General features: G+C 41.2%; 1 protein-coding gene across 2 annotated transcripts in view; it reads right to left on the bottom strand.

Moving 5' to 3' along the window:
* Positions 1-27,844, bottom strand: part of ARHGEF28 (Rho guanine nucleotide exchange factor 28) — a 192,943-nt gene that overhangs the window by 161,784 nt on the left and 3,315 nt on the right. For both annotated transcript variants that reach the window (XM_074952735.1, XM_074952734.1), the window contains exon 2: positions 17,108-17,151. In XM_074952735.1, the coding sequence (XP_074808836.1) occupies positions 17,108-17,140 (33 nt within the window). In that variant the 5' untranslated portion in view covers positions 17,141-17,151. The remainder of the gene's footprint in view (positions 1-17,107; positions 17,152-27,844) is intronic.

Below are 27,844 nucleotides of genomic sequence, written 5' to 3' on the forward strand. Positions count from 1 at the left end.
CCACATCTTCAGCTGGTCTAAATTGGCAAAGCTCAACTGAAGTCAACAGAATTACATTGATTTACACCAGCTAACAATCAAACTCTTGGAGTTTATGTTGTGAGCGTGTGCACAAGACACTAAGAAGTATGCTCCAGATATGCACACACACAAAAAAAAAGCCTCGAGCATGTGTTTTGTTTACAAGCATATGGGTGGGTCTGAAAATAACACATGAGCTGTACACATCAAGCACTGGATTGAATAAATGCTTTTTCACAATGATGAAGCTTTGCAATGAAATTTACATGAAGAATTTCCATAGAAATCTCTTTCAAATAAGTGAAAAATTCCCCTTTTGCACAAGATGCTGAGGTGGAAGAGTGGTGATAACTGGCAGCTGAGGCTTAGAGCTGTTCTCATAGTTCATGTCAAAACAGAGAGAAAAAGGAGTGAGGAGGATCCTTACAATTCTCAGAGCATAACATATCAGTATTATCTTGTGTCGGGAAGCACTAGCAGAGGAATTTCCTGCTGAAGGCCCATAAAATGCCCTTTGATATGGAATTTCACCAGTTTGGTTTTGATTTATTTCACATTAAAAAGAAAAATAAATTTTGCTGTCGCTGTTGCCACCTCTCTCCCATGTCAGTTACTTAACACCACGTCCAGAGGCCTTTTGAATAAATATTTATCTGCACAGGGAAAGCTGGCATGGCATGTATGTGCACAGAGACGACGGAGAGCCACTCTTTAAGCAGTCATTCATCGTGTAAATAGTGAACATAAGAAGGTATGTTACTTACGTTTAATAAGCAAGATCAGATTGGCAGCAGCAGCACATCTAGTTCTTACAAAAGAAAACCACAAACCTTATTTCTTCTCAAACTGTATCCTAAAATCATCTTCAGTGAAGTCCACTCATTCACTGGTCCTAGAAATATGTGGAGAGAACTAACATATTCCCACAACAGGTGTGTCAGATCAAGCCGTACTTCCTGCTTGCTGAACCCACCACCTAGCCGAGAAGTGCTGACACAGGCTCACATGTGCTCACAGAAGTAGAAAGGAACTCACGCACCTAAGAGCTGCAGGATTTAGCCCAGCAGTTCCCAAACATTTTCCCTGCGTGACCCCATTTTCACAAATATTGCTTCCTGTGACCCCAGACAGCACCAAGGATGCCATTTAAAAATGGCATCCTCCGCTCAGCACGATCTCACCCGCATACAGTGTGTGTGAGGTTACGCTGCATGGAGGGCGCCATTTTGTAGAGCAAAATAGCGTCTTTCATGCCGCACGACCTCATTTATACGTTGCATCTGAGGTTACACTATGCAGAGGATGCCATTGTATAAAATGGTGTCCTCCACACACTTTGGATTGCCACGACCCCATCGGGTGATGAAGTGACCCCACTTGAGGTCATGACCCACAGTTTGGGAACTGCTAATTTAGCCCTTCATGTGGAAGATTCAATGAGGGAGGAATTAAAATCATAGAAGACAAGAGGAATGTAAAAGACCATTTATTTATGGCACAACCAAACACAATTCCTCTGAAATGGAAGAGATCCAGGACCAGCCAATGTGGCTTTAATACTTTGTCCTTGTCTTCATTGCAAAGTTAACTCAAGATATAACAAGTATTGTCTCAACTCACATCCTATCCACACACAAAAATCCTTAACAGAAGTGTGATGGTGCTTTTAACTCGAGTTGGATGGCCTGGCAGGATGTATGGACCAGTGGTTCTCAAACTGTTGGTTGGGGCCCCAAAGTGGGTCACAACTCCATTTTAATGGGGTCACCAGAGCTGGAGTTAGACTTGCTGGGGCCCAGGGCCAAAGCACAAGCCTCACCACCCTGGGCCGAAGCCCCACCGCCCTGGGCCAAAGCCCAAGAGCTTCAGCTCTGCATGGCAGGGCTTTGACTTTGGCCTCCTTACCCAGGGCAGTGGGGCTTGGGCAGGCTCAGGCTTCAGTCCCCCTCATGGGGTCATGTAGTAATTGCTGTTGTCAAAAGAGAATTGCAGTGTAATGATGTTTGAGAACCCCAGTAAAAGCTAAAGCTGTAGTTAGCACAACTCGTCAGCTGCTAACACAACCACTCTGCAACAGTGCACATGCTAGAGTGCTACAAGTCCTCCAAACCATTCCCACAATTCTCCATGTGCACGGAAAGGACAGACAAGTTCTCCCACAATTCACTGGGAAAAAAATAATAGAGCTGCTCAACTTACTGCAGTGCACAAAAACTCATAGGAAAAGCCCCCAGAAGTCTTAGTGCCACACATGAGTGAGTGCAGCACCAGGGTGGACACCTCAGCTCGAGTGTTATTTCTCTGTGCAGCTGCCCTCACTCAAGCCAGGCTAACTTGAGAGAAGTAACTTAAGCATAGATAGCTCCAGTTAATGCTGCAGTGAAGACATTCCCACAGTGTCAAAGGTCTGAGGTTAAAATAAAATTTGTGCTGAAAATGCAACAAACAAAAGTAAGACAACAAATGAGATCACTTAATGCTTTCAGCAAAAGTAAAGTGGCAGAAGAAAAGCAAACTCCTCACCACAACCCAACCCCCAAGTTTCCTCTTTGGTCCTGATTCCAACTGTCAAACCCCCATCCCTAATTACCAACTGCTACCCAGCTATTAACTCTCCACAGCACCATCTTCCCACAACCTGGGGATGCCCTGGCCCTATCTCACTCTATCAGTCCCATTTAAACTGGTGTACCCCTTATTTCACCCTGCTCCTTCCAGCTTTGGGCTGCTGTTCCACCTCACTGCTCAGTCACTCCTTCTGCATGTAGAGCAGTTATGCTGGGAGAGATTTAGTACGCAAACAAACAAGACAGGAATTTACAATTAATTATGGTCGCACACAAAAACGGTGGACACTGTGTCATGCAGCAAGAAGGTAACAAGACCTCTTGCATAGGACTCTGGTGTGGAGACACCCTGAATATTACACTCAAGTCTGGGCATCACATTACCAGCTAAACACTGAAATCCCTCTGATTTATCACAGCACAGCAATAAAAATTACCAGGATACTGAAGGGATTAATACATAATGGAAGACTGAGGGCTTAAGTTCCTAGAGTACAACCTGTACAAGTGTCAAGTAAGGTGATGGCAAGGAAACCTAGTAGTTTATGAGTATTCAAAAGGTGTAATCCTCAAGGATGCAGAGGAGTTATTTATTGTGATACACAGAGATATAACAGGGAGTACTGGGACAAACTTCAGAAATTTAGGCTGAACATCCAGGAAAACTTAGTGAAAGTAAAAAGAAAAGGAGTACTTGTGGCACCTTAGAGACTAACGAATTTATTTGAGCATAAGCTTTCGTGAGCTACAGCTCACTTCATCAGATGCATTCAGCTGTAGAATCAGTGGAGCCAATTAGGGAGGGCTGAGGGGAACAAACACCCTCTCCCCAACCCCAAGGTTTTTGGGTTTGCTCAAAGTTCCATAAATCAAGGAGACGGGACGGGAAGGCATTGCCTGACCACTTTTAACCAATGGTCCCATTCTAAATTAGTATGCTGCTGCCAGAGCAGTCCAAAGCTTTGCTCCAGCTGCCTGGTCACAATGCCACAGAAATTTGACCCGGCCACCCCTCCAGACAGAGAGGCGGCCAGGGCAAACTGCAGTGAGTGGCATTGCGACCTGGTGCATGTGGTCACAATGACACTCAAATATGGCCTAGCTGTACCTCTGCCCAGACCACCAAGCCAAAATGGATTGCAACCTAGCATACAAGGAGTCTGTTCCTATATGGCAGAGAGCATGGGAATCCTGGCGGCACCAGCTCATGCACCATGTGGATAAGAGAGAGGGCAGACTCCCTGGCCGAGGGAGACTCGAGGTCCCTGACGGGGAGGGGACAAGCAGGGACCAGAATAAGGTCCCAGCCAGAGGGCAGGAGGGACCTGAATTTTCTCTCCCCCAAGCAATATTTGAATTGGCATCACTGTATGGAATAGTCTTTAATGGAAATGGTTGCTCAGAAAACATAAAATGATATATTTACAACAAGGTAAAGACAAATGTCTTTCATGTTCTAAACAACTGAACATATGACATATAACAAAGGCCTGGTTAAAAACCACCAACCTACAGCCGATCCCACGGGAGCCACTTCTCCAAATGTAAGACTCATGCCAAGTGATCTCTGTGTCTTACAGACTTGTTTAGGCTGCCTGACCTCTTCAGAAGATCTTTTATGTCAGCATTATTTAAACTCAAAATACAGGCTAATGGTCCAGCCTCAGGGAAGAAACAGCAACCACAAACATTAACAAAATTATTAAAGAATAAAAGCAGACAGATGCGCCCATTAAATCGTTCCGAAATATTCAATGACCAGCTTCTCCCTGTAATCTCTTTTTTAAAAACCCAGCATAAAACAACACTATTCACATTGCTAAAGGTATAAATGGCAGCTAGTCTGAGGGGAAAGGAGCAGGGAGTTTTCAGATTCTCCCGCTTGGTGATGTAATCAATATAGCTGGAGAAGAGGGCAGCCAGGTCCTAACTCCAGTGGAGCTGCGGGCTGAAGATGGGGCTCACCTGGAGGCCTTGGACGAACCAGCCCAATTTTTCTGTCTGTGATAAAACCAGTTTTTAAACATTACACCACTCAGTACACAGTTTGGGGGAAATCTTGTTCATTATTAGAAGTATCACTCAAGATTTCTCCTTTCCTTTCTCACAACACCAATAAAAGCTAAAACACACTACCTAAACTAAATCATACAGAATGTATAGAAACATATCTAAGAAACAAAAGAGCTATCTCAAGAACCTTATGAATGAGCTGTTGACAACAGCCAGCCAGAAAGTGTCCATCAATATGATATTTAATGCAAAATGGAGAGGAATTTTGAAAATTCCCCATCTCCCTAATTTTCACCTGTTTTACTGCCAACCATCAGAGACCCTTTTTTTTTCTTTTTGATTTGCAAAAGGGCCATGAAGAGATATGTGCCCTCTGATTTTTACTATTAGCTGAAATAATTAAGACGACTCATTAGCTAGATTATCATCTTCAGTTTACTTCATTGTAAATGGATAACCTTGATTATTTATTATTATATAATGTGATAGTTTTAAAAAGTCCCCAGTAATTATTAGGGCCCCTATATGCTACGCACTGCACAAATACATAAGACGACACAGTCCCTGCCTTGCAGAGATTACAATCTAAAGACCAAATATTAAATAAAAGGGAGGGGAGAGGGATACACCATACAAGCAAAGTGGTCAGGGTGATGAGGGACATGGTTTGTCAGCTCCAATTCCTTCTCTTTTAAAATAGATCCCATTGTTCTAAATATATTTCCTCTGCATGTCTTATTTTTGCAGTGACTTTGCATATAAACATAGGCCAATAACCATGTTTGCACTTTTGTGTTCACACCAACCCATCTACCCACTAAAGGCCCAACTCAGCAGTCAATAGCAACACTCACTGGTTTCAATCAGAGCTGGATCAAGCCCCGCAAGTGGCGCTCTATGCATCAGTCAATGTAAATGGGAGATTAACATACATTATAAAAGGTCATCACATATTAAATAGTGTTTTCATTTGTACAGCTTGAAATCACCCTTAAATATGACAGTTACTTTGGGCTGGTTGAACATCCAAACTATTGGCTAGAATTGTTTCTGGCCCTAACATAGCTGAGCACAGGAGCAGAAAGGAGAGAGGAGCCTCCCTCAGTCTCCCAGGAGAAAGGTGGCAGGGAGTAGGCAGAGTTATGGCACTGTCCCCTCTAGTGCTGGCCAACAGAATAGGGTGGACATGTGGGAGCATGAGGGAGGAAGTGTGCTGTACCCCATAAAGCGATCTCACAAGTTACCCTCCCCAGTACAATAGGACAGATCTGGGTGGAACTGTGACTCCGAGGTGACACTCCAAGGTGACACGCCTATGCTCACCATCCCTTCCTATGGGCTCTGTTCCTTCTAAGAGGGGCTCCTCTTACTAATCCAAAACCATTTATCTGCTAATATGAAAACAAGTGTCTAAATGTTTTCACGTTTAATTTATTCACATGTACAACAGCAGTTAATTTACCAAATGGGTCTAAGTATAATGGAAGCTGCCTACACAATTTTTCACTATAAATGGCAAATGTGGAATTATATCAATCCATTTTTTTCCCCCCTTCTCATGGACATCCTCCTTCTTCCCTGTGATTTTTCTGAAGGAGTTGGTTATCCAGTCCAAAGGGTAATCTCCTTTAGTCCTCATGCACTTTTTCATTCAGTTTTCATTCAGACAAAATTCCCATTGAAGTCAATGGGAAATGTGCTTTCCTGAAATCTAACATCCATTCCCTATTATACTGTAGTTTGATTGTAAGATTTTTGGGGGGAGGGAAAAATCTTTTCACTGTATGTGAGTAAAGTGCCTAGTATAATGGGGCCCTGATCCCTGACTGGGGCATCTAGAGGATACTATGACACAAATAATGATGAATTCATATAGTTCATGGTCACTAGTACCAAAATTCCCTACTCTCTCTTTTTCAAACAATTTCTCCCTCTCAAAGAGTAGACTCATTATCGTTTCTCCCTGGTATGATGCTGTGTTTACTGGATCACAAAACAATCCTTTTCATAAGCAAGGATTCTCTTGGTTGATGCATGTTTTGCTGTGTTTCTTACCCACCAGATATCTGGGTAGTTAAAAATTGCCCATGAGTATGGCAGCCTGTGCTTTCAAAAACCTTGACAGTCAGTCAAGGAATTTGTTGTTTTCACTCTCTATCCCAGGTCGCCTGGGGCGGAGCCCTGATGTAACTTTCCCTTTATTTCATTTTTCATTTCTCGTATCTTTAGGAAAAGATCCGCCAACTAACTTTTTTAAAATCAGGCATAATTTTGTGTATGTTCTTATTCCGATACCATGTACTATAAAGGTACCTGTTCACACACACCTGTAATGGGTTTCAGTTTGGGTCTTAAGGAACTATGCCCACTCACCCTACCAGAAAGAAATATCCTGAAAGAAGAAAATAATTAAGAAGTTAATTAACCTAACTAGCCCAAGTGTTTGCCCAAGCACCCCTGGAGAGAGAAAACGTCCTCTGAAAAGGTATCAAAGATCAAAAGAACTTTGAAATGCTTGTACAGTTGCAGAAGGAAATGAAGATTGTATCTCAAGTTATAATTAACTGAAGTAAGTTGTAATATATAGAGATGCCTTTATAGGGATAGGCTATATGTACGTTGACTCCTGAGAAAAACAGCCAACACACATCTTGGCTACATTAGCATTTTGTTTCTAATTTCCCATCCCTTGCACTAGCAGCAAAGTTCCATCAAACAGGCTGCTAATGGCTGGCAGCATTTTAACCATACTATTGTCTACATATGCTCTGAGCAAGTTTTAGATGGCACACTTAATTTTGATTTAAAATGATATTTCGAAACAAAAACCGTCATTTTGTTTCAGACTTTTGAAACAAAATGAAATATTTTGCTTCATTTTCTAACTTTTACCAGCTGGAACAGAGTAAAAAGTGTGAAAACTGGGCCTTTCCACAATTTCTTCTAACAGCTAAAGGAGCGGGAATAAAAAAAGTGAGCGAAAGCCCCCAGAATCAGAAAGGGAAACACATTTTTACAAACACGTTTCCAAAAATCCAAAACGAAATGACTTTGTTGTCAAAACAAAACAAATGCATTTATTTTTAGTGTCAAATCAGAATGAAATTTTTCATTTTCAATTATCCAAGTGGTAAATCTTATTTTCTTTTTTAATTAAAACAAAAATCTATATTGTCTCTCTGGTGTTTTTTTTTCTTTTTTGACAAGACCACATTTCCCAGCAGGAAAGTTTATTGTGAGAAAAAGTCTGACCAGCTCTAATGGTCAGTTTCACTGTTTGCCTGGTATAGCCTGTTAGCCAATTTCCTCTGTTGCATACATGGGTCTTTAATACAGCAGAACTGAATGGGATTTTTTTTTTTTAAAATAGGAGAGTTTGATTGTAAAATCATAAAAATTGTCAGGGAAACTAAGGGGCAGATGTAGTACCTGAAGCTTCTGCTAACTCCTTTTTTTTTTTTTTTTAGACAAGATTTCAAGTTGACACTCTCCTTTTAACAATTCTGTTAATGATCTGTGAGGAACAGGTCATTTAAACAATGCTGTATTGGCTCTGCAATGCTACAGGAGTACAAAGCAGTAATGACTGACTGCAGGAGCAAACTGTCTCCTGTGTGGCAAAAACCCACAAAAGTACCAAGGAAACGTCATGAATTTAAAAAACTGGAGTTAGTGTCCCAATGTTCCTTTGGGAGGGACGGGATCAACGCACTACCAAACAAGATGGAAGAGAGACCTACTCAATCCTTATGGGTTGTAGGGGAATCTTATGGATATCAAGACAGCTACATAAAGACCCAAAAAGAAAAGGAGTACTAGTGGCACCTTAGAGACTAACCAATTTATTTGAGCATAAGCTTTCGTGAGCTACAGTGAGCTGTAGCTCACAAAAGCTTATGCTCAAATAAATTGGTTTGTCTCTAAGGTGTCACTAGTACTCCTTTTCTCTTTGCGAATACAGACTAACACGGCTGCTACTCTGAAACCTGTCAAAGACCCAGTATCTCCAAATTGCTCTCCTGGCCTCTTCTCCCCTGTAGCAACATGGCTCCTTCTGGAGAACGGCCTCGCAGAAGCAGAAGAGGATTTCACAGCACAGAAGGTGAATCTGCTTGATTATACAAACTGGGGCACTGTTATGTTCTACAAGGAAGTATCTGCAACTTTGTGAGTTGATGGTGCCTCAGGCCTTGCGTATAGTGGTGGTGGTGGTGTCTAGGGTACATGTAGCTACATGCAGCAGTAAAAGGCAGGCTGCATCCACACTGTGGTATGTAGCTACACACAGCAGTGAAAGGCTCTGGCAGTGGGAAAAGGGCTCCAGCAGCTGCCAGAGACTTTCCCCCTGCCTCTGCCAACCAGAACCTTCCCTGCTGCTGGAGTCTTTTAGTGGTGGGCAAAGGCTCCAGCAGCTTCCTGCTGCTGGAGCCTTTCCCCACTGCAGGGAGTCAGCAGGACACTACCTGGTAAAAAGAGCAGAGTAGACAAGGGAGGCTCAGCTTGGGCATGCAGGGAGCGGTGTAGGGTATATACCTTAAGGTTCTGGCATGTCTTTACTCTATTCACCTAAGCTGTACTGTCTACACTGCTATTTATACCTGTGCTGGGGGGCATGCAGTGTATATACTTCACAGGCCCCGTAAGTGTAGACACAGCTTTAGAGCCTATCCAGCACCTTTGCAGCCTCAGCATACCTCCTCCACAACTTGTGGAGAGCTCTGACTTCAAAGCTGGCCAGAGTGACTTGAGGGGAGAAGGGGGATAATACAATGGCACCACCACATCTGCACTACCTGAATAGTTTCCAACAGGTTTTTATAGGAATTTTTTCCCTTTCATGCACCTCAGCAGAGGGGAACATAGAGCCTTAAGCCCTAAAGTAAGCATATAGGGCAGTGGATACACACAGGGTGCAGGTCTGTTGAGTAAGAATGTATCATTTCTACATACTCACTTTTCTGACTAACTGTATTTTAAATAAATAAAGATGACAGTGTCACCACTGAATAATGTTAAATGGACAGCCGGCAAACACCGGAAGTCTGGTTTTTAAATAACAAAGTACGTCTAATCATTTGAAAAGTTTTAAGAAACTATAAACATCCTCCCATAATGCAAGAAACATAAGCTAAGGGGACTGACTGAGAATGTCAGAATCCAAGGGAAACTTGGAACCAATGACCCAAGCTTGTTCAATTCACTAGAGTAAGCGATAGGGTCATAGAAAACAGCAGTATGGTATTTCAGGAAAGCACATTTTGAAGACCAAAAGTATCCAGTGAGTAAGGTGCAGTCAGAGGTGAGAAGGGAGGGAGACACCATGCAGTTCTGCAGCCCTCCTACCAGACTGGAGCTTTCTCTCCTGATGGATCTCAAGGACATGCCCGTCTCTTCCACTGTCCTCCAAACCCCATCCCCCTGAGTGCAGCATCTGTCAGAGTCTCAGTGCAGTGTACTTTACAGACTTCTCTGAGCCCTCTGTCTCCGTTCTGTGAGTTTTACTGTCCCCATGACCGTCTCTCCCCCATAGCAGCATGACACTTCCTGAAATATTTCTGAAGTATTTACTCTACCAGTGCTTAAAGATTAATATGGAGAATCAATAACATTGCTAAAAAATAGCTACTTACTGCTAAATAAAAAGCCTGGCTTCTTATATGCAGCCACTTGCTTTTTTGTAGGTTAGCAATTATTTTCAGTTATGGACTATAGTAGACTTCCCTTATTTCAAACCTTTTAAGTAAGGCTGTCGATTAATTGCAGTTAACTCACGCGATTAACTCACAAAAATTGATCGCGATTAATTGCAGTTTTATCACACTGTTAATAGAATACCAATTGAAATGTATTAAATATTTTGGATGTTTTTCTACATTTTCATATACATTGTATTCCATATTGTAACTGAAATCAAAGTGTATATTTTTATTACAAATATTTGCACTGTAAAAATGATAAACAAAAAAAGAAATAGTATTTTTCAATTCACCTCTTTCAAGTCCTATAGTGCAATCTCTTTATCGTGAAAGTGCAACTTATAAATGTAGATTTTTTTTGTTACACAACTGCACTCAAAAACAAAACAATGTAAAACTTCAGAGCTTGCAAGTCCACTCAGTCCTACTTCTTGTTCAGCCAATCACTAAGACAAACAAATTTGTTTACATTTACAGGAGATAATACTGTCCTCTTCTTATCTACAATGTCACCAGAAAGCAAGAACAGGCATTTCAATGGCACTTTTGTAGCCAGCATTGCAAGGTATTTATGTGCCAGATATGCTAACCATTCGTATACCCCTTCAAGCTTCTGCCACCATTCCAGACAACATGCTTTCATGCTGATGATGCCTGTTAAAAAAAAAATGCGTTAATTAAATTTGTGACTGAACTCCTTGGAGGAGAATTGTATGTTCCCTGCTCTGTTTTACCCACATTCTGCCATATGTTTCATGTTATAGAAGTCTCTAATAATGACCCAACACATGTTGTTCATTTTAAGAACACTTTCACTGCAGATTTGACAAAACGCAAAGAAGGTACCAATGTGAGATTTCTAAAATTAGCCACAGCACGTGACCCAAGGTTTAAGAATCTGAAGTGCCGTCCAAAATCTGAGAGGGACGAGGTGTGGAGCATGCTTTCAGATGTCTTAAAAGAGCAACACTCCGATGCGGACACTACAGAACATGGACCACCAAAAAGGAAAATCAACCTTCTGCTTATGACATCTGACTAGATGATGAAAATGAACATGCACCGGTCTGCGCTGCTTTGGATGGTTTTCGAGCAGAACCAATCATCAGCATGGACACATGTCCCCTGGAATGGTGGTTGAAGCATGAAGGGACATGTGAATCTTTAGCACATCTGGCACATAAATATCTTGTGACGTCAGCTACAACAGTGCCACAAGAACACCTCTTCTCACTTTCAGGTGACATTGTAAACAAGAAGTGGGCAGCATTATTTCCTGCAAATGTAAACAAATTTACTTATCTGAGTGACTGAACAAGAAGTGGGACTGAGTGGACTTGCCGGCTCTAAAATTTTGCATTGTTCTATTTTTGAATGCAGTTTGTTTGTACATTGTTCTATATTTGTAAGTTCAACTTTCATGATACACAGACTGCACTACAGTATTTGTATTAGGTGAATTGAAAAAACTATTTATTTTTTTACAGTGCAAAAACTTGTAATCAAAAATAAATATAAAGTGAGCACTGTACACTTTGTATTCTATGTTGTAATTGAAATAAATATATTTGAAAATGTAGAAAACATCCAAAATATTTAAATAAATGGTATTCTATTATTGTTTAACAGTGTGATTAATCGCGATTAATTTTTTTAATAACTTGACAGACCTACTTTTAACATCTTGCAAGTGTTTCATCAAATGCTGGTTTTGTCCCTGTCACTTTACTCTGTTCAAGATAAAAATTAAAATAATAAATTTTAAGAGAAGAAAACAAAGATACTATTACAAGTTCAAGTTACCTACATTGTAAAACTACATTGACTCAAATGATATATCTTAATTATTGGACAGATGGACTACCCAGAATCACATGATGTTATTTTATTAATCAGGTGTTATTGGTTTGAGTAACCCTGAACATTTGTGTGGTTTACAAGGGAAACTTCTGTAATGTGGACAATAATACTTTGCTCTTGAGAAGCTGGAAACGGGTCTTTCAATTAGCTGAAAAACATGTGCTTGAAACCTCTAATTTTCTCTTTCATTATAATTTATTTTTGAAACCATGACGTTTATAGGTGTGGTAATTAGATTATGATCCTGTTGCTGTCACTGAAATTATGTATATGGAAAATGTATCAAGATAATGCATTCTCCAAACTGAGGAATAACATGGACCATATGTATTTCATTATACTTCACATAAAATCAGATAGCCTAACATTGACTGACTTTTCTGAATATATTTCCTTTTAAATAACAAAAAATAAACAGAAGTCATTATTCATTTGACCAGATTAGACTATACTATGCTGGTAAGATCTTAGACTTGCAAAGAATTTCAGGTATTGAGTGACTATTCTAAATAACACTCCATTACACATACCAATCTCAATAAGCCTCCTGAAGGCTTTTAATGATAGCTTGCACACAGGTGGTTAAAAATTCACCTCCTACCTGAACTTCATGATTATTAGAGTTACAACAGGATAACATAATACTAGACGTTCCCTATGATTATTCTGTTCTAATTATTATTATTCATTATTAGAATACGTCACTGAGGCGGTCTTATATTTACATCAGATATTCTCAGATTATGGAGGCAGTATAGTCCAGTGGATACCAGTGAACACAGATGCTAAAAATAATGGGAAAGAGTTTGAAAAGCAAACACTCCATGGGCCCATTTAGCCCTAATACATAGAGCCCAGCGTAGATACAAAAATGTGGATCCGCATCCACCAGGATCAACCTGCAATCTGACCCACGATCCACTAGCTGTCTTTTACCTGTATCCACATCCACAACTGCAGCTGCAAGCCGTCTCACAAGGTCTAGTGACTGGGGGGGGGGGGGGTGTGGAGGGAAGCGGGGGGAAGGCAGCAGAGAGGCGAGGAGGAAAGAAGCGAGTGGGGGGGGCGGGGTCTTGTGGGGAAGAGGCAGTGCGAGGGTTGGGACTGGGGGTTAGGGGCAGGGTCCCGAGGAGAAGGGGCAGCGTGGAGCGGGGGGCTGGGGAAAAGGGGCATTGCATCACGTGCTGCTCCTGGGGGCTCACAAATGACAGCACATGGCAGCAGCAGTGCGTGTTGCCTCACAGTGGGGCGGAGGGGTGGGGCACTGGGGCCCCGCCTGCTCCAATCCCAATGGGCAGGGATGCACCTGGCTGCCCAGGAGCCGGCAGGCCAGGCCCAGGACTAGGTGCTCAGCCAGTGCTGCCGGGCCAGGCCATGGTGGGGACACTGGTGCTCCCCAAGGGGCTCAAGCTGCTGGACAGGAAGTGGCGTGGTGAGTGGGTGCTGGACAGCCCCGACTCCGACCTGCTGCCCAGTCCCACCCACTGGCTGCCAGCCCCAAGTGTGCTGCGCTCGCCAGGTTGCCCAAGCCAGATGCCGCAAGCCAGGTGCCACTAGCAAATAGAGCCCTGCGTGGTTGTATCTGCATCGGATCCACCAGCCGCAAAAATGGTGCACAGCTATCTGCGTATTTGCAGGGCTCTACTAATACGAAGTAGATAAGTCAGTCTTGAAGTACAACCAGTGCGTTTTTCCTTTTCTGCCAGTTTTCATTGTGAGATTCTCCAACAGACTGAGTGGAGAAGACATTGAGCTAAAAATAATTCTACTCCTATTGGACATAATACCTTACAATGTAACACTGAATTTTTCAAGTTACATGTTCTCAGTATATAAGCATCATCATTTTTCATTCTGTGTCTCCCTCTCCCTCCTCCCTCCCTCCCACCACCTCCTTCAAAAGAGAGAAACTCAATTAATTCCATTATTTTTCTAATTAATGCAAAAACTCACCTCAGGCACTTCTTCAGAGTCTTCTTAAGAGACCAAAAATCAGAGTATTTCAGACAAACTCAAAAAGCCAGAAAACTGCTTCATGAAAATGGACAAAAGAACTAATTTCACATCTAATTTAAATACTGACTAGATTGTGATTTCCATGAAAGCCATGCAAATAAGGCAGGAGTTGCGTCTTGGAAGTTCCTTCTATTAGAGCACGTGTACACTAATTGGACCTGGCTAAAAGAAAATGCCCTTATTCAAGGGCTCCTTCATAGAGGATAGAACAGACTTTTTGGTTGTTTTCAGATCTAAATTGAAAATTATCCAGGCAGGGAAAAATATGACTGGCAAGATCCTTAGGAAAGAAGCCTGTCGCCTGTGAATCTGACGCGGGGGTGCACAGAAATAGACTCCACCTGAGTAACTGCATCACCCTCCTGTTGAGCCTCATGAGGTCTGTCAGGGAGTTCCCAAGACCTACATCTCTCTATCCCATTAGCCCAAGGAGGCACGTAGGGTCCTCCATGAGCCCTAGAAGATTTTCATCTCCCAACTCCTCTATGCCAGTCTTAATAGGCTATTCAGGGATGTCTTGAACTCCAGCTTCTGAGAGACTTACAAAACTCATCAGGACACTAGCTGCTCCAGGAGAGCCCTCCACTAATCCTAGGAAGTGCAAAACTCACAATCACTCACCCTGGTGGGAATCTTTAGTGCCCTCCCAAACCACAACCACCACCCCAGCAAGCCTCAGAGGAATAGTTGGCAGCTGTCCAACTGCAAACCAAATTATGCTCATGGGGCCTCCAATAAGAACATAAGAACAGCCATACTGGGTCAGACCAAAGGTCCATCTAGCCCAGTATCCTGTCTTCTGACAGTGACCAAAGCCAGGTGCCCCAGAGGGAATGAACAGAACAAGTAATCATCAAGTGATCCATCCCATCACCCATTCCCAGCTTCTGGCAAAGAGACTAGGGACACCATCTGTCATAAATATAAAGGGAAGGGTAAACACCTTTAAATCCCTCCTGGCCAGAGGAAAAACCCTTTCACCTGTAAAGGGTTAAGAAGCTAAGATAACCTCGCTGGCACCTGACCAAAATGACTAATGAGGAGACAAGATACTTTCAAAGCTGGAAGGGGGAGAAACAAAGGGTTCTCTCTGTCTGTGTGATGCTTTTGCCGGGACCAGAGCAGGAATGCAGGTCAGAACTCCTGTAAAAAGTTAGTAAGCAATCTAGTTAGATATGCGTTAGATTCTGTTTTGTTTAAATGGCTGATAAAATAAGTTGTGCTGAATGGAATGTATATTCCTGTTTTTGTATCTTTTTGTAACTTAAGGTTTTGCCTAGAGGCATTCTCTATGTTTTGAATCTGATTACCCTGTAAGGTATTTACCATTCAGATTTTACAGAGGTGATTTGTTTACTTTTTCTTCAATTAAAATTCTTCTTTTAAGAACCTGATTCCTTTTCATTGTTCTTAAGATCCAAGGGTTTGGGTCTGTGTTCACCTATGCAAATTGGTGAGGATTTTTATCAAGCCTCTCCCAGGAAAGGGGGTGTAGTGCTTGGGGGGATATTTTTTGGGGGGGAAAGACTTTCCAAGTGGGCACTTCCCCTGTTCTTTGTGTAACACTTTGGTAGTGGCAGCGTTTAACCTAAGCTGGTAAGAATAAGCTTAGGAGGTTTTCATGCAGGTCCCCACATCTGTACCCTAGAGTTCAGAGTGGGGAAGGAACCTTGACACCTTCCCTGCCCAAATAGCCAAAATAGGTTTATCTGGGACTAAGAAATCCACTAAGGTTTATGTGTGGTTGAGGATGACCTTCAATGAGCCTCCCAAAGCTCAAATATAGTGACGGGCACTCACTGATTCTAAAGTTTGGGGGATTAACCCAGCAAGCCTCTTAAGGCCTGCAGGGGGGCTGATAAGCCCCCCTAAGGCTCACTACTGGTTCTCCTCTCCTGAAAAGCTCAGTAGCTCCACAGGAAAGAGGGAATGCCTGGCCCCTAACCACCAATCCAAACCCTGCTCTCTACAGCCCCTTAGACTGAGCAGGGAGCTTGGAAAAGAAGAGGATCAGAAGGATACCCCCTTTCTTGTGAACTTTCTGAGGTCTGCAGGAAAGGAGAACCCCAGAGAGCTTTAGGAGGCTCATCATCCCCACTGCAAGCCTTTTTGCAACCATTTTCTCTTTCTTCCATCAATAAGGCTCTCAACAGGTTACAACATTTGGAGGTCTACATTTACAACAAAAAGAGATATTGTTGTTGTTAATGAAAGAGCAGAACTCCAGCAGTCCTTTGATGACCAAATACTAAGCTTGCTGCAGCAGAAAGCACCATTACAAATCTGAACATTAATAACTTTTGAAATTAAAAGTTTAATCCTCTAACTTTTCATCCTGGACACCAGATCACAACTAAGGAGCCCAGTAAACTAAATTTTATTCACTGTATGTCTTATTTTGCTTCAAAGTCAGATGGGCTTTTTGAACTCTGGTGAGTGCGTCTATTTTTAGGGTGTCATCATGCAAAAACTTCTTGTCCAATCGCTCCACATTTTGTTGAAAAACTGTTCCTTAGCCCCAAATATAAACTACCAATTTTGAGGCTGAGAGGACTTTTGTATATGATGAGGAAGGAAAAGGGGGTGGGGGACGACAATGAAAAATTTGGGTTTATAGCAGAAACACAGTTGCAACTTTAAACTATGGAGTAGCTGGTTTCCCTCCCTAAGTATTATCTATGTTTCTAAGTACTGAAATTAAGAAAATCTAAAATAATGACCATGAAGGGAATTTTAAACTGACTTCAGCAATGGGAGCCATAACATTCAAAGAGCATTATCCCCAGAAACGCCTGAATTAGAAAGCAACATTCAGTGGCCTAAAGTCTCAGTCAACCAGAGAACAGCTTTCTGTTTCATTCATTCTGCCTTGAATAAGCTGTTATCGAAAAGAAAGAGCCTCTTAGGGCAAAAGCCTAATGTTGTAGAACTTACATAAAGAGGTACTTCAGTGCAGCTCAGCTTCATTGTTACAGCATCTACAAACAGAATAAACCAGAGTAATTATCACACACTGAATCATGGGGCACTGATACTATTCAGGTTCTTATAGCACGCCAATCACCATGGTGTCTGAATATCCTCCAGAATGAGGACATTAAGAGACTAACTTTATCAAATGTGCAGTTCTTCTCCAGTTTCTTACCTCATGGGAAAAAGAAATGCATGTGTATTTCTGGAGGAGGGGTCGTTTCTAGTTAATATGCTGTGTGTTTTTTTCAATACTATACACAGTAAACTAAACAAAACAGGTCAGTGAACATTTCTGAGTCCAGCCACCAAGATGTTAATATTGACAATAAGTGAAGTATTAAAACTTGTTGAGTATATCAGAGGCAGAGAAAGGAATTGTAAATTTGATCCAGGGATGTAGTTGCACCTACCCTTGTATTTAACACCATAAATCAAGTGTCTGGTTTTTGGGTGTGTTTTTTTTTAACTCCTTCATTTAAGAATCCCACAGGTTTCAGTCTGTCATTGGTTACCTAAAAAAGCACGTAAAGTGACAAGCAACTGCTTAGAGTAATTTAACAAATGCATTTTAGATGATCAATTTCAATTATCACTATTTTAATATAGTCAAGATAACACTGATTTCTAGTATTATATTTTGATTTCCTTTTCCAATGCATCCACAGAGACCATTCCCTAAATTTAACATTTTTTTAAAAATTAGAAAAAAATCAAACTGGAAGCAACCAAGCCTTTAGAAAGCCCAGGCGGACATATATACTTACAAATCCTCTTCCTCAACTCACTGAAACAGAGAAAAGAAAGTCTGTCCTAAAAGAAGGCTGTCTCAACTCAGATGTGGCTGTGCTGTTAAAGTTGAACCCTTTCCAGTAATAATATGATTATGTTGTGCATAGCCTGCTCACGCATATGGATAGCCTGCTATGAGTCAGATATAATTGGAATGTTTCCCCTTTTACATACTGCAAAATTTACTTACAGAGTTTCCACCATGAACAAAAAACTTCTTCAGCAAATGGTTTATTTATACTAGTCTCATACAGCCCATCTTTTCATATGCACACAAGCAAAACTGGGCATGCTGCTATGTTTTGATTTTCACACAATTTTGACAAAAAGACAAAATCCTTTGCAAGAACATTGAGCACAAATGTCAAACCAAGGCCAGTCTTTCACACCATAAGCTTTGTAGATCTCCCCCTGTTTCGTACTCATTCTGAAACCAACGTCTGGATTAACAGGTCAGGCATTGCCTGCTAACTCCTCCCAAACAGTAGTCAAATGAAGTCAATATTTAGTCAATAGCTACATTCAGATAGAAGCTCTTGTTTTGTTTTGTGGGGGGGGGTAGGAGGAGGAAGTTAGTTTCAAGGTGCCTTGTTCTGACTGCCAAGCACAGACAAGGTTCTTTAGTTATTCTGCAGACAGCCCTGAATCTGACCCAAACTGAGATTAACATCTGAAGCACAGTCGTGTTTGTGCAGACTAAAGAGGGTTACGAAAGGTAACCCAAAAAGTTGTTTCTTGAGGAATTATCAAATACACTGGTTTTCCAAAAGTGTCATATTTCAGAAAGGATGAAGCCCATTACCTCTTATCTTGGATCTCTCATCAAGCCACAGTTATTGCCACCAACATGTTATATTTATAAACAAGTCAGCAGGAACTGCATCATTTGGTGTCATGCATGACAATGAAATGAAAGGCATGTCACATCTGCTTTTGAGCGGCAACATGCCAGCTAACAGAATCTCCACAACGTTTCTCTTCTATTTTCTGGAGAATCTATTAATCTCCAATTGTCCATGTACATAAAGGAGTCCATAGACCATCAGACTTAAACCCACACAACCTCTTTTACAACATGAACACTGACCCTCACATAAATCGCAGTAGCATTTCAATAAAACAAAACATGCATCTAATTATGGTCACACAATAGATATAATTCCAAGAGATATACACCAACCCCCTCTCGTTCTGCATGAGTACACAGGGGGATGGGAAAGGCAGGGCTCCCTATGTCCTCTTCCTATTCTAGTGCACTTGTGCAAGAGGAGGCATAATTTAGTACCTAATTTGGGGATTATGGTCTGCCAATGGTCACACTTGTACAACTCTTAATTTATTAGGAAGTGAAGTTCATACCATGTATACAGCACACACAATAAATAAAATTCACTTAAACATGGACCTAGCACACACATTTCCTCATGCTTTATTTATATGCTATTTAGATCATAGGCTCTTCAGGACAGGGATCTTCTTTTCATATCCACACATAAAGTGTCTAGCATAATGTTGATGCCATAGAGACAATAAATAATATAAATACAGTGGGTCATTTGAATGGCAATTTCCCCTAATAAATGATGTTTACTAACCTAGCCTTCCAGTTATTAGGATTAATTGGTTAATGATCGTTTGTATAGCACTTCAAAAATGTAAATCACAATTAACATACTAAGAAGCTTTTACATTTCCAACGAGGCATTGAATTTGACCTATGATCTTGCTCACATGAGATGTATACCCATATGAAGATCAAAAATACACACAATTTTTATTGAACCCCTAATGTGTCACTGAGTTAACAAGAACAAACTCGTAGAATTCAATAATATCTCAATTTTAAATTTATTTACACAAAAGATCAATTTCTCAAGCAGACAGTTCTATTAGTATTTTTATATTCTTCTAATAAATACCCATAACCTGCAAACTGCCTGGCCTTATGAAAATGTTAAACGTGGTGTAGAATGCTGGCTGTACTGGTTTAAAACATACTTGTGATTGTCTATAAACAAACTTTATAATCACCAACTTTTAATGGTGTTTCTTAGAAACAAAAGGGCATTTAATTGATTCTCTTTTCACTTCCTGCATAGGAACTTGTTAACATCAACATATATAATAATAATGTTCTAAGCAAACAGTTCTGCTTTGCTGGGTTTTTTTCACATTTGTTTTGATGGCAGTTGTTGTTTAGAAAAAGTTCCACTCAAGTGATCCAAGTCTTCCCCCCAGTGCTAAGCCCAAGTCACTCACCTGGCTGCTGGGAATCACTGAAATTCACTAAAAACAAATGCAAAGCACTATATTTAGGAAGGAAAAAATCAAGTTCACAGCTACAAAATTGGAAATAACTAGCTAGGCAGTAGTACTACCAAAAAGGAACTGGGGGTTATAGCAAATCACAAATTGAATGTGAGCCAACAACGTGATGCTGCTGCAAAAAAGGCAAATGTCATTCTGAGATATGTTAGCAGAAGTGTTGTCTACAACAGTGGTTCTCAACCAGGCATCCGGGGCACCTGGGGGGCCACAAGCAGGTTTCAGGGGGTCCATCAAGCAGGGCCAGCATTAGATTTCCTGGGGTCCAGAGCAGACAGCCAAAGCCCCACCACATGGGACTGAAGCCCAGGGCCCTGAGTCACGTTACCCAGGGCTGAAGCCGAAGCCTGAGCAATGTAATTTCATGGGGGCCTCTGTGTCATGGGGCGCCAGGCAATTACCATGCTTGGTGCCCCTTAATGCCAGCTCTGTCTTTTATATACAGAAAACCAGTTATTGTAGCACAAGTGGCCCATGGAGTTTTTATAACATGTTTTGCGGCGGAGGAGCTCAGAAATAAAAAAGTTGAGAAACCCTGGCCTACAAGACATGGAAGATAATTGTTCCATTCTATTCATCACCTGTGAGGCTTCAGCTGGAGTACTGTGTCCAGTTTCAGGCACCACAGTGTAAGAAAGATATAAACAAATTAAAGAGTTCAAAGGAGAGCAAGAAAAATGATAAAAAGTTTGGAAAACATGACATATGAAGAAAGGTTGAAAGAATTAGGCACTTTTAGTCTATAGAAGAGAAGGCTTAAGGGAGACATGATAGCAGTCTTCAAATATGTTGAGGTCTGTTACATACGGAATGGTAATCAATTGTTCTCCCTGTCCACTTAAGATAGGTTAAGAAGTAATCAGCTTAGTTTGCAGGAAGGGAGATTCAGGTTAGATACTAGGGAAAACTGTTTATCTATAAGACTATTAAGCTCTGGAACAGTTTACCTAGGGAGGCTGTGGAATTCCCACCATTGGAACAAGCTAGACAAACCACCTTTCAGGGATGGTCGATGTGTACTTCATCTTGCCTCAGCATGGCAGGATGGACTAGACGACCTCCTGTGGTCCTTTCCAGCCCTGCATTTCTATCATTCTATGACTACAGAAGAAATCCTCCCACCGTGGCCATGGAACCAGAACAAAGTTGCTATGTAGTCACTACTACAGCCTAAGGAATGGAGATTTCCAGGGTCCTGACACCACATCACCCACCATCTCTGGAGGATTCATGAAGCAGCAGATTCTCCAATGCCAAGCCAAACTGCCACCACAGACCAACTGCACAATTGCACTGAGAGGCACTAGGCAGTAGCTACACTGAGCACGAGTAGCTACACTGCTATACACACATCCCTCCACATAGTGGAACTACATGAGTTCCCTTGTGTCAGGGGTCAATCTGGGTGATGGGAGAGAAAATTGAGAAGGATTTGGACCTAAAAAACCACCATTTCCAATTTCAGCCTTCTCCCACTGAAGTTAAACTCCCATTAAACTTCAATAGCGGCAGGATCAGCCTATAAATCAGATCTTTCCTCATTATACGCAAATTTGAGTCAGTTCAGCAGTGAACTTGACAAAAAATGCACATGATTACGTGCCATAATTTGGAGAAGTCCAAGGCACAGGCTTGTTGTCCAATATAGTTGAATATCTGCGCTTTATCTAAGAAAATCTGCACCAAGTACATCAATTTACACTATCTTACCACTGGAGCAAATGGGAAATCTGTGAATTTAAGAATTGTTGTAGGTAAATTCTATCAGTGATTATCCCCAAAGTTTAAAAGAATAGAATTTACCCAAAAAGGGTTTTGAAAATGTCTAGTTTGCCACTTTCCCCAATGGAAATTGAATTTTTTGTGTCCTAACCTACTTGAGATGGTTAAGAATGTTTATTACTTTTATCGCAGTAAAGATACATTTTAACAATTTTTACCTATTTACTTTACAAGAATCTTAAATTATATTTCAGTTTCTTTTTTTCTTTCTTTTTTTAAATACACCACTGCTTTTAGTTTTTAAAACTGTGTTTTTTCCAAATACCGAAGGTACCTTTAATAAGGGACCCAGGAAGGAAATCTGTCACTGGAAAATGTGAATGGAAGTGTGTCATGCGGAGAACATGTTAATGGAAAAGGTTTCTGTTATCAAACCTTTTCAGTTTGTACATATTAGAGAAATTAGATAATGGAAAGTACACAGGAGAAATTCCAGTAATAATGCCTTTTATCGTGCTTGACAAGGTGATCATCGGACATTACTTTATTAATGGTGTTTTTTTCAAGGAGAATTTTCTGAATCTTATTTGGATTGCAGCAGCACCTACTTTGTGTTAGATGCTTTCTAAAAGGAGGACATATTTTCTACCCAAAGTCAAAGGCCCTGATCCCACAAGTTGGCCTGCAACTCAGTATTTGAGCCTTGCCTTCCCCAAAAATGAGGTCCTGCACTGTGATCCAGGAGAGGCAAACTGCTGCACAATTAAACTTGGGGCTCCACACAGGTAAGCAGTTTGACTGCCTAGATCAGATTCAGAATCAGGATTGGAGCATCCATCATTTAGTGTTTGTAAGCCTTTCAGAATAAAGTATACTACAAAAGATAAATTAAATTCATATTTCTATTGTCTTTTAAACTGTATATAGAATACAAAGTTATGTGTGTAGACACATTTACATATTCCTTTTTGCATAATGGTCCAACACCTCTGTACCACACAGATCTATTGTCATCCCATAATTTGTAGAGTAAATTACTAAAATCAAAATGCTGACCTGTGAAAATAAACCTGCAGTTAAAAGCCATGAGTACCTTGGAATGTATATCTCATTTCCATGATTGTGATGCCCCATACTTTAACACATGTTTGTAAAACACTTTGAGGAATACAAGTCCTATTATTATTTTAGAGGCCAGCACCCCAAATTTGATTTTGATCGATTGAGTGTGGAGTGGGGCAACTGCCCCGCTCCGATAGGCAAGGGTTAAAAGCAGCCAAGCTAGACCGATTGGGGAAGCAGCCACAGCTGTGGCCAGCTCAATCAGGGCCCAACTGGCCCTTATAAGAGGGCTGGGGGCCAGGAGCTAAAAGAGTCTCTCTCCAGCCCTGGAGGGAGAAGGGCTAGCTGCCTGAGAGGAAGGTACCTGAACTGGAGCAATGCTGGGGAGCTCTAGCCTGGTAAAACCCCAGGCTGCTAGCCTTGTTGAAGGCCTACAGAGGTACTGGGGCTGCAGAGATACGGCCTGGGAAATAGGCAAAGGCAGCAGGTCCTAACCCTTGCCAATGATGAGTGGCCATTACAGACTTCAGTCTGCCCTGGTGAGCGGGGGCTAGATGATGACTGGCAGTAGCCACTTAGGCAAGGTGGGTTTAGAGGGTTGGGGGTTCCCTGGGGAGGAGAGACCCAGACTGTGGGGTACTGCTGAGGCAGAACCCTGAGGTAAAGGGCACTGGGGTCTGGGAGGGACACGGGGCCAGCAGCAGGCGAGACACTGGCCTGCAGAGGGAGCTCCATATGCTGAAAACAGCTAATTCCCAAGATCACCAGCAGGGGTGCTGTGCCAGGGAGTCTCACTTTGCTACACGGAGCAACATGAAACAAAAGGAGTCTTTGTATTTTAACAATAGTGGCCCATGTAAAGGTCATTAGCAGGCAAGAAAATACTTCCACTGAGCACATACACCTCTCATCCTCACCCCATAATACTCTTACTGCCCCTTATACAAAATTATGAGATTCTGAAGGGTGCTTATAAAACCAGAGATTTCTAGTAAAATACTGCTGGCAGGAACTGTTTTATTGCAACATATGTGGCAACTTGAACCACAATACATTATATACCAAAAGGCACTATCATTGTTTCCTGTCAGGACACACTGCACAGAGATCAAATCTTAGTCAGTACAGAATGTACTTTTATGCACAGCTTCTTGCCGTGGACCAAAACTAAAAGATCTTAAAATAATTCAGTGACAGAAAAAAAGTAGCTAGTTGAAGCAAGAATATGATGACTACTTAATTCCAAAATGCATGGATTTATACCATTATAACCAAGGTTTTTCAAATCAGTCTTAATTCTAATTCTGAGGAAGATGCATAGCATGAATTGTGGGGGAGGAGTGGGGAACAGCTACCAGCCTTGCAGTCATTTACTTCATTCCAATATTTTTCAAAGTGAGAAGTAAAATAATCCCTTACCTATAAATGTATAATGAAGCAGCTTGCATAGGTCTTGATCACCTCACTTTGCACTCATCTGCTCTTGAAATCAAGAGAACTTGAGAAACTTAACTAAAATTTCTTTTACAAACACCGTTCATATCAACAAGAGAAACACACTTCTCATCTTATTTGGGACTAAAATAAAAGATCACTTATCTTCCTGAAGATTATCACCCAATTCACTGCTCAGTTAAAATACTAGTGTTTTCATTAGTTAAAGCCACCACTATTTTGTGTTGCACTGCAGAGAAAATATTTAAAGAGCCAAAATAAAAATGCTCCTTTAGTACCAGTTTTGGAAGCTGTGTTACTTTTTAAGAGTGTTGTTTGCTAACACTATTGATGAAGATATTTTAAATACTAAAGAAGCCATTGTACTGGGGCAATAATTTTGTACCACCATTAAAACCAATGTTTCTTTCTTCATCATTTTTCATAAAGGTTCCACAAAGCTCACAGTCATAGGCAGGAGATATCATAAAAACTCTGCCCTTGTACTGTTCACTGGTAAGAATACTGAATAAGTGAATGCTAGAGCAATGCTTTTCTAACTCTGTTCAAACATATAATCCAATACTAAATGTGATGGTTCATCACCTCTTCAACCTTTGACTTTTCCACATAAGTGCTCTAACTTCATGAATAAAGTTTAGGAGGTTTCTCTACCAAGCTATACTAGCTGTGTGTCTCATCACATTTCTGTAATATGCAGTTCATCTGCCTTTTTGAGCAGTGGGAAAAGGCTGCTCTGAGTACGCTATTTGTCTAAATTAGGAATTGCTGAAATACATCTATGTTGACATGAAGTTGTCTCAGCATTCTGTCTTGTTCTGAGGGTGACTCTATGGAACAGAGTTAAGGTGTTTAGGTGACTTTAGCTATATATCTGCATGCTTTCACTTCAGTCCTGGGTGGCGGGGCTCAGGCTTCAGCTTTAGCCCTGGGCGGCGGGGCTCAGGCTACAGTCCCCACACCCAGGGATGAACCCCTTAGGCTTCGGCCACCCCGCCCAGTGTGATGGGATTCGGGCTTCAGCTTTGGTTCCCCCCTGACCTGGGACATGCATTAATCATGCAGTGTGTGTCACAGTGCAATGAAGTTTGAGAATCCCTGAGCTAAAGCGATACATGCTTTCAATTTTAACTGCAGGATGAAGGCGGGGGGGGGGGGTTTTGCTAGGAAACTCCCTCAGGTTTTTCAAAATCCACAAGCTATTCCTGCAGTCACCCTCCCATTCTCTTCCCCCTCTTGCAGAACTAATTTCTTAAGGATGAAACATGAAGTTTCCCTTTGCTCCTCCCTCTCCCAATGGGGAGCTCATGAGCTCTGCAAGCTTTGAAAGTTCCACAAGAAGTGCTGGAGGAAAATCCATTCCTCCTTAGCATGAGCTGTACATGTACGAAGGCTCACAAAGGATATATATTCAGTCCTGGACTGTAGCAGACTAATCTACAACTCTACCTGCTATCTTCCTTAAAATATGGCAGCACTATGGAAATTTCCTCCTCCCCCTATCCCTCAACTGCCAGCAATGCAAATCCAACCTGAGCTCTAAGAATCAAGGTGTGGTTGTTTTATTCACACTGCCATCCTTAGTAATAACATTTCTGCAATTTAAACTTGCTTAAACAATTATGTTAATGATGTATGAGGCAGAACAGATTTCTGCTCACTCTCCCATGGCCACGTTAGCATTGCAGAGCAATTAAGGAGTAAGTAATTGTAACATTTTTGTCAGTAAAGTCATCAGATATGACTCAGTGTCATAGGGAGCAGATTTTGTTGGGTAAGATGGCATTATTTTTAAATTGTCTCTTTCTGATCATAAATACAATTCAGCTTGTTGTTTATGGCAGTGGTTCTCAAACTTTTGTACTGATGACCCCTTTCACACAGCAGGCCTAAGAGTGCGGCCCCACCCCCTTATAAAGTTTGAGAACCCCTGGTTTATGGCTTTCAGTATCCATCTTAATGATACTCAGACTGTAAGTATCAACGACTCTGTAGTAAGTTAAAAATCAATATATATTTTTAAAGTTATCAATGTACAACTTTGAAGAAAAAATTGAAACTATCTGAAAAGTGCCAAGATGCTCAGAAAAGCCATTCAGAACCAAAAGGAGTAAAATACAATCAGTAGATAGAGTTGAGAAGTGACATCTAAGGAAATTTAGATGCATGAAAAGCTGTGGTTGTAGCAATATATGTGAGATGATTTACAAGTATACTAAATACAGTTTTCATTACAAAGTTTCCCTATAAATTAAATGTTTGGGTATAGACAGACAGAAATTGTCAAATGTAGATCTGAAATGCATGTGCAAATCCTATCCCATTTGCAAATGGGCTCCTGGGTGTACATAATGATTAACTGTCCACCTAAGCATTCATATATGCATGCAAATGATTATGAGGAATCTGCATTCTAGGCAGCCACTTCTGAAAACTGGGTCCATAGTTTTCAAAACTATGTAGCTCAGCTCAAATGATCTTAATGCAACAAAAGTGAATTTGCTTTTTGACATACAATAGCATTTCCCAACCTCTAGATAAGGTACTAGTAAAATAGATCCATTTCTACCATACACACCACACACTCCTCATAATATGGTCTCTTTCCTCAATTTTGTCTCAGACACCGGCATCACCTAAGCAGGCAACAAGAGTTGTGTGACCTCTTACTTTTATATTAACAAAGGGAGTCACACAATAGTTGATAGCTGGAATAAGAAATCATCTTTTCTGTTGTCTAAAAATATCTAGGTTCTAGAAATGTAGTGAAGGTTCTCTCACCCACCTTGGCACAGTGAATGTTAATATAACTTCCACAATGAGTGCAAGCATCTGGGTGATGCGGATATAACCCTAAAGCTATGTGTTGCTCTTGCTCCATGGAGAAGCTCCAAATGCTATCAATAGGAGCTGTGTGCAGAGACCGAGCCTTTTAAGTTATCCTTCTAACTATTATTTCTGGATGCACTTCTCCCTTCGTACTGTTAAACTGTTTTGTAACCTATTTTGGGTCTTGTATATGAAAATATCACAGACCTCATCACATTTGACTACAGTCTATAAATGCAAGTACAAGGCATCTATGTAGGCTGCAGTATATCACACAGCTAGCATCTGTAGAAGCGGTATGGCTGGCTGGAAAATGGAAATGATTCATGAAGAGTGAATTGGTGTCGGGGAAATGGAGTTGCTCAGAGACCAGGATTTTAACGTTTAATGTTCACTATAGTAATAACGTGCCAGGCTGAAGAGAGATTTTGAGGCAGGATCTGAAGAGTCAATAGGAAAAATCCTGTGTTTTTAAGGACTTCAAATGTATAAGCATGTACACCCTGTGTACAGCGT

The sequence above is a fragment of the Natator depressus genome, chromosome 5 (genome assembly GCF_965152275.1).
Source record: "Natator depressus isolate rNatDep1 chromosome 5, rNatDep2.hap1, whole genome shotgun sequence".
NCBI classification, from domain to species: Eukaryota; Metazoa; Chordata; order Testudines; family Cheloniidae; genus Natator; species Natator depressus.